Source organism: Arachis ipaensis, chromosome B09, assembly GCF_000816755.2.
Source record: "Arachis ipaensis cultivar K30076 chromosome B09, Araip1.1, whole genome shotgun sequence".
NCBI classification, from domain to species: Eukaryota; Viridiplantae; Streptophyta; class Magnoliopsida; order Fabales; family Fabaceae; genus Arachis; species Arachis ipaensis.
In genome coordinates this window covers 131,918,440-131,927,202 of record NC_029793.2, presented here as the reverse complement: position 1 = coordinate 131,927,202, position 8,763 = coordinate 131,918,440, and the positions used below count along the sequence as shown (strand labels likewise).

The window sequence follows — 8,763 nt, the reverse complement described above, 5'->3', positions numbered from 1 at the left end:
GGCTGAAATAGCAAACCCTAAGAAACAGAAGTGGAATTTTGGAGTAGCAGCAGCAGCACTGGTGGCCCAAAGCAGTAAGAACATGACGCCGGTTTACCTCCAGTAACGGCAACGGCAACGTAACTTACTATAATCACTTTATTAAATACAAATAGTTTCGGCAACAAGCTTCAAGATAGAAATGAATTGGTAGAACAAGGAAGAATTAGAAACAAAGTAAGGCTTACCAAAACAGTAACAGTTCTAACGGTTCAAAATAGAGCCAGAGCAATGGCAACAGCAACTCCAGCAGTGGCAGTAGGGTTCTTGTCAGATTTTAGAAACCATAAGCAGAACTGGCTAGCCTCTCTCTCTCACCAGCGACGGCGGCTCCGACCAAACCAGCGACAGCGGCTCCGACCACACCAGCAGCGATGGCAGCGGCGACGCACGAAACTCCTCTAGTGGCGGCAACGCGGGGCTTGATGACGACAAACCCTAGTAGCAGCGGCGGCAGGAGTGGCTTCGACAGCAGCTCCGGTGACCCTCACCGGCAAGGACAGAGCCGACGGTAACTTCAAGGGGGCTGGGATAGCAAACTCTAAGAAACAGAAGTGGAATTTTGAGTACCAGCAGCGGCACTGGTGGCCCAAAGCAGCAAGAACTAGACACCGGTTCACCTCCAGTAACGGTAATGGCAATGTAACTTACTATAATCACTTTATTCAATACAAATAGTTTCAGCAACAAGCTTCAAGATAGAAACGAATTGGTAGAACAAGGAAGAATTAGAAACAAGGTAAGGCTTACCCAAAATAGTAGCAGTTCTAACGGTTCAAAATAGAGCCAGAGCAACAGCAACAGCAACTCCAGCAGTGGCAGTAGGGGTTTTGTCTGATTTTAGAAACCAGAAGCAGAACTGGCTAGCCTCTCTCTCTTAACAGCGACGGCGGCTCCGACCAAACCAGCGGCGATGGCGGCGGCAACGCACAAAACTCCTCTAGCGGTGGCAACGCGGGGCTTGACGATGATAAACCCTAGTAGCAGCGGCGACTAGAGTGGCTTCGACAGCAGCACCCCGGCGCGGCAACGGCGCGGTGGCGACACAGCAGTGACGAGCTTCAGCGCCGGCGAATCGCTGGCGACGGCAGTCTAGCAGTGGCGAACGGCTTCTCTGCTCCTCTCAACTCCATGCTCGCTCTCTCAGATCTCCCTCCCGACGGTACAGCGACGGTGACGGTGGCAGTGATGCCCACCGGCGCCGTCTCCCTTTCTTCTCCCCACTCCCTTTCTTCTCTTCCTTCGGTTCCCCATCTCTCTTTCCTTCTTTCTCTTTTCTTTTTTTTTTCTTCCGTGAATATGCTGCGTGGGCTTAGGGAAGAAAAGGGGTTCGGTGACTGAGGAGATAAGGCGGCTGGGTTTTTGGGAAAATTAGGGTTAGGGTGATATTTTGGGAATTTAGGGTTTTGGTAAAAATTGGGTATAGGGACAGTTTGGTGATTTTAATAAAATTGGAGTATAAAGTATTAATATTTGAAAAACTAATTTAATCTCTAAAATTACTTTAAAATATTATTCGTGGTATAAAAATACTAATTGATTCTCAATAAATTACTCTAATTGAGAATACATGGTAATATAATTAATTTTCTTTATCTTTAACTTAAAGTATTAAATGATATAAATACAATTCATCTAAAATCGAATCATGTAAAATTCTTATTCTTTTACAACTATTAAGCTATATAATTTAAATATAGAAAATTATTCAATAACTATAGAATTAAGTAAAATTTCTAATTAATTATCAAAACCTGGTTTAATTAGCGTTAATAAAATAATTTCTGGAAATAAAATTTCTAATGAATAAATGAATTGAAATTAATTTATAATAAAATTTATTTAAAAATTCTGGGTCTTACACCCAGCTGGCGCCCCCCATTTCCTGAAGCAAATACGGCAAATCATTACCCTAAAAGAGGTAAATGGTAAGGTTTTAGTAACAAGAAAAATTATGAAAGGAAAAGGAATTATGTTCACAAGAAAAGATCTCACCAAAAGTGGAATAAAGAAAGAAACTCTGGGTAAAATAAATCAACAGAGGATAAGTGTTTCGGTTGTGGTGGAAATGGCCATTGGTCATGTACCTGTCGTACCCAAAGGAATCTAGTCGATCTTTATCAAGTATCTTTGAAAAAGGATGACAAAGAAAAGGAAACAAATTTTATTCCAAATGATGCTGAAAATTACACCACTTATTATGATGTATCTGATTTCTTTGAGGATCTTGAAGAAAATATTTGTCATTTGATCAATGATGGAATAGTTTAATATGTGAGATTGTTAAGTATTCATGTAAATAAATAATGTAAGAAACTTATTGTTAAGTTTTATTTTTATGCATATGAATTTCAAGTATGATGTATAATAAAATAATTATGAATTTCAAAATTTCTAAATGTGTCAAGATAGTAATAATAAACTTTTTAGTATATTCTATACTTCTTAGAAAAGTATTTACAATCAATGAAAGAATTTTACTGCGTAAATATTTCAATTCATATTATTATTATGTCTTTGAAGAAATGGCAATGATATATAATGAAGATGTATGCCTTGTGGATAGTGCAAGTTCGTACACCATTCTCAAAAGTGATATATATTTTACCCATCTTGTGCCAAAAGAAGAATATGTTAATACTATTATTGGCTCGGGCAATGTGATAAAAGGCTCCGGAAGAGTTATAATTTTGTTTTCTAGAGGAACAAAATTCATAATAAATAATGCACTATTATCTACCAAATCTCTGAGAAACTTGAATTTCAAAAATGTTTGCCGAAATGGATATCATATTAAAACAATGAATGAGGAAAATCATGAGTACTTATGTATCACAACTCATGATTTAAATAAAAAGATTATATTAGAAAAGTTACCCCCACTTTCATCTGGGTTATATTATACTAAAATTAGTGCAATTGAATCACATGTCATTGTAAACCAGAAGTTTACTAGTCCAAATGAATTCATAACTTGGCATGATCGATTGGGTCATCTGGGAACAACCATGATACGGAGAATTGTTGAAAACTCCCATGGACATTCACTAAAGAACTAGAAGATTCTTAAATCTAGTGAATTTTGTTGTGCTGTATGTTCTCAGAAAAAGTTCATTTTAAGGCCATCACCAGTAAAGATTGGATTTGAGTCCCCTGAATTTCTAGAAAGGATTCAAGGCGATATATGTGGACCTATTCATCCACCATGTAGATCTTTTAGATATTTTATGGTCCTAATAGAGACATCTTCGAGATGGTCACATGTGTGCTTATTGTCTTCTCGTAACCTGGCGTTTTCGAGATTACTTGCTCAAATTATTTGATTAGAAGCACAGTTTTCAGAAAATCCAGTCAAAACAATTCGGCTTGATAATGCTGGTGAATTTACTTCCCAATCCTTTGATGCTTATTGTATGGCTAATGAAATAAGTGTTGAACATCCAGTGGCTCATGTTCACACACAAAATGGGTTAGCAAAATCACTTATCAAACGCCTCCAATTAATTGCTAAACCCTTACTTATGAGAACAAATATCCCAACTTCGACTTGGGGGCATGCTATTTTACATGCCGTAGCACTTATTCGTTTGAGGCCAACAAGTTACCATCAGTTCTCTCCTGTGCAATTAGCTTTTGGCCAGTAGCCAAATGTTTCCCATTTAAGAATATTCGGGTGTGACGATATATGTTCCCATTGCACCATCTTCTCACACCAAAATGGGACCCCAAAAAAAATTGAGGATATATATTGGATATGATTCTTCCTCTATAGTGAGGTATCTTACGATACAAATTGGGGATGTATTTAAAGTCCGATTTGCAGATTGTCATTTTGATGAATCAAAATTTCCAACATTAGGGGGGAGAGAATAAGCTTCCTGAAAAGGAACTTAATTGGAATGTATCATCCTTGATGCATTTGGATCCTCGATCAGGGCAATGTGAACTAGAAGTTCAAAATATTATACATTTGTAAAGGATAGCAAATGAATTGCCTGATGCATTTTCTGATACAAAGAGGTAGGGGTGCACATGGGCCGGGTGAAGCCGGGTTTGATGTGATCCAAACCCGACCCGAAATATACACCGAGTCTATTTATTAGACCCGAACCCGGCCCTAGACCCGATGAAACCAATACACTTTCGGGCCACAATTATACCGGGTGAAAACCGGGTAAAAATCGGGCCGTTAACATTACATTACATTGATACCTTCTTGTAAGCTAGCATGTAAAAAAATTCAAATTTCCAAGACTCCAACTATTAGTTAACATGGTAAAATTCACTTAAAAAAATATAACAAGAACCAACCATTCTTCAAAATTAAAGCATAACCACAATCAATACTAAAGCATAACCACAATCAATACTAATATTGTCTAATAATACCAAATATTTAAATCAATACAAATAACACAATCTTATGTATTAATCTAAAGTCTTATACATTCTAAACATAAAACATTAATTTATAGTCTTATAATGACTAATAACACAAAATATTAAGGTTTACAATACTTAAATTCCACATAAGAATAGTCATGATCTATCACTAATAACACAAAATATTAATTGTGTATGATGACCGGGTCACCGGGCCGACTTCGGGTGACCCGAGCTATGGCCCGGACCCGACCCGAAATAATGATCGGGTCTATTTTTGAGACCCGTACCCGACCCTAAACCCGATGAAATCACACCAAATTAGTCCCTAAAGTATTCGGGACCGGGCCGGGCCTTCGGACCGGGCCGGGTCTGTGCACCCCTACAAAGAGGATTACTAAATCCTATATACCGGCTGAAAATGCTCCGATTCAAGTTGATGTCCCAGTCGGACAAATTGCCACCGAAGCAAATTCATGCTAGAAGCGTGGCAGGCCTGTCGGTTCCAAAGACAAAAATCCTCGAAAAAGAAAAGAGGTAAATATTATTCCTGTTGAAAAAGACATAGTAAAGGCATCTGCAGTTGTCCAAAATTTTGATATAGTTTTAACGCCAGAAGACGTTCAGGTACCTGAAAATTGTGAAAATGACGAGAACTCGATAAAGTATGTCTTCACAGGAGAGAAATGGGAGCGAAATAAGACAATTGTCAATGAAATATTTGCATATAATGTGGCATTAAATATCATGCATGAAAGTAAGGATCTTGATCAAAGATCAGTTGAAGAATGTCGACAAAGAAATGATTGGCCAAAATAGAAAGAACTCATAAAGGCTGAGTTAGACTCACTTACAAAATGTGAAGTCTTTGGACCTGTAGTCCGTACACCAGAAGATGTAAAACCTGTTGGATACTGATGGATATTTGTGAGAAAATGAAATGATAAAAATGAAGTTGTACGCTACAAAGCTCGACTTGTAGCACAAGGTTTTTCATAAAGGCCCGATATAGATTATGAAGAAACATATTCCCTATAGTGGATGCAATAACATTGCGTTATTTGGTCAGTTTATCCGCATATCATAATCTACATATGCATTTAATTGGATGTGGTAACAACCTACTTATACAGCTCATTAGATTGTGATATCTATATGAAAGTTCCTAAAGGACTAAAGATATCTAAACCATCCAATGAATATTCACAGGGGTTATACTCAATCAAATTGCAAAGATCTTTATATGGTCTAAAGCAATCTGGACGAATGTGGTATAATCGTCTTACTGAGTATCTGGCCAAAAATGGTTTTAAGAATGATGATATCTACTCATGTGTTTTCATAAAGAAATCTGTATCTGGATTCATTATAATTACTGTGTACGTTGATGATTTAAATATCATTGGAATTCCTGAAGAGATTCCAACAATTATAAAAACTCTAAAAGAAGAGGTTGAGATGAAAGATCTTAGAAAGACTAAATTTTGTCTCGACCTGCAGATCGAGCATGCAAAGAATGGGATCTGTATTCATCAAACAACATACATAGAAAAGATCTTGAAAAGATTTTATATGAATAAATCATATCCATTAAGTACCACAATAATCGTAAGGTCTTTGGATGTGGAAAATGATCAATTCAGTCCTAAAGAAGAAAATGAAGATATCATTTGTTTTGAAGTACCATATTTTAGTGCCATTGGAGCGCTAATGTATCTTGCCAATAATACACGACCTGGTATATCATTTGCTGTGAATTTACTAGCAAGGTATAGTTCCTCTCCAACCAGAAGACATTAGAATGGAATCAAACAAATCTTTCGATATCTTCATGAAACGGTTGATATGGGACTGTTCTACCCATATGGATCCAAGTAACAATTAGTTGGCTATGCTGATGCTGGATACTTGTCTGATCCGCACAAAAGGATATCTCAAACAGGATACCTGTTCACATATGGTGGTACAGCCATATCATGGAAGTCCACGAAACAGACGATAGCAGCAACCTCCTCTAATCATACTGAAATACTAGCGATACATGAAGCAAGTCACGAGTGTTTTTGGCTCAGAAGTTTGATCTAATATATTCTATCATCATGTGGACTGATTAACCATAAGATAGCTCCAACTATCCTGTTTAAAGATAATACAGCATGCATTGCTCAACTTAAGGGTGGATACATCAAAAGTGACAGAACAAAACATATTTCTCCCAAATTCTTCTTCACTCATGATCTTCAAAATCAAGTGACAATTGATGTCCAACAAATCCACTCAAGTGATAATTTGACAGACTTTTTTTTATTTCTGCTATATTCTCTAATCTAGTAAATCAAAGATTAATTTGCATAAATCTAAATTTTGTATAAAAAAGTCATAATTAATTAATTAATGAGTTATTGCATGATACACACATAACTCCTAATATTTGTTTAAATAAAAATAGCTATTTAATTAATCCAAATTAATTTATTTTTGTTTTCTACGGTACTTCCCAATCAAATAAACCGAGCTATGAGAGATTAAAATTTTATTTAATAATTTATCATTGACCAATAAATAACTAGATACACAAGGTAGATCCATATGACCAACATAATAGATCTTCTAAAACATAAACAGAAAAACCTAGCATCCACAAATTAAAAGTTGGCCTTAAATCTCGCTTTGGTCTGGGTCTGGAAACAATTCATCTAGTATATATAAATCCAACATTAATAGCTGCAAGAAAATACATTAATGAACACAACTCGCACAGGGAAAACAGATTTCATGCAGCGATGAAATGGAAATCGGTGCTCAGGAACTGGAACTGGTGGGTGGAACCGCTATTCCTGGCACAGTAAAATTTGACAAAGCTTCTGAAAGATGCTTATTTGCCTTGTCAAAATTAACAAAACCCATGAACCAAAAATCATGTCCATCCACAGTAACAATCTGAATGTACTTCTCTGATGGGTTCTCCCTCATGATCACTGGGTTCGCTGCTCCAATCTTCCCCAAAGGCACCATTACCTGTTACAAAGTAACATCCTAAGTGACGATGTTTGAACATTTGAAAATTTGAACACTGAGTATCATCTAAAGGTTAAAAACAGTTTTTAAGAGCTGAAATGGATGCCATAACAAAATCTAAACATACAATGATATACAAGTTCATACAATAATGCTTTTCATTTATACTAATCAAACTGCACACTTATTTAAAACAAAATAATATTTGTATAGGTGTTGTATTTTTGTGCACTCAATTTAATCTATTACAGACTTACAGTACAATGTGATCCCCCATAAGTTAACCCTTTTTCTATCTTCTTCACCCTTTAGATTCAATAGATGTTTCAATTGTACACCTATTTAGATGGTAGGTTGCAACTAATCTACTATAATTGTTGCCGCACTATGGTGAAAACTTACGTGCAGTTATCTTTACATGAAATTGATAGTTAATAATCATTATATAACAATTTAGTCAAACGTGTCAAATTATCTAGTAATTTTCAACTATCAATTTCACATAAAGAATTTCATGACTTTTTACCTTGCATTATTGCTTTTCATATAAAAACTGCGGTGTTTTCATTTCCTTTTGAACAATTCTTTCTGGTGTTATTATTGCAATTATAGATTTAAGAAAGAAAAATAGAGATTGCCACCTTGTAGTAGCTCCAAGTTTGCTGGCCAGAGGGTGCAGTGAAAGACAAAGGGCGATCGCTGCAAAAGGCGACATGAACATCTGAGAGGTAAAGTGTTCCAGCAACAGGGCCTGTTGATGTTGAGAGGTAACAAGCAAAGGTTTTCTTAAGCTTCTCATTTGGATATGTTGTGAACGTCTGCTTGTACAGTGACTCAAATCCACCTTCCGATATTGCTTTCACCGTCAGGTTCATCTTCCCCAGTGCAGCCGAGGATACTGATGGACTTGTTCTGACTGCAAAATATCGAAAATAGATCCTCTAAATTTTTAGCGTCCGAACAAAAAAAAAATGATAAAATATTATAATTACAGAATAACAATTATAGTCGATTGGAATGATATTTGATACTCATGATATGATTGACTAGTGTTTAATCACGGTAACCAAGTGATATGCACTTTTCCTCAGAAGTTGATAATTAAAAAAAAAGATCCCGCTAGGGAGACAATAGAAAAAGGTAACATTAATGATTATATCTCTAATACTCTCTAAACTTCCATTGTCCACATTGTATAAATATTCCATTGGCTCCTCATACTTTCTCAAAAAAAAATATAGGTAGACAGTGAAAATATTAAATAATATCATGATTGACTAGTGTTTAATCACGGTAACCAAATGATATGCACTTTTTCTCAAA

The 8,763-nt window shown here is 36.2% G+C and overlaps 1 protein-coding gene across 1 annotated transcript in view; it reads right to left on the bottom strand.

The window, feature by feature from the left end:
• Positions 7,003-8,763, bottom strand: part of LOC107619232 (GEM-like protein 5) — a 2,698-nt gene continuing 937 nt past the window's right edge. Inside the window, exons 2-3 of the mRNA XM_016321486.2 lie at positions 8,082-8,356; positions 7,003-7,440 (exon numbers count right to left, since the gene is read on the bottom strand). Of these exons, the coding sequence (XP_016176972.1) occupies positions 7,225-7,440; positions 8,082-8,356 (491 nt within the window). The 3' untranslated portion in view covers positions 7,003-7,224. The remainder of the gene's footprint in view (positions 7,441-8,081; positions 8,357-8,763) is intronic.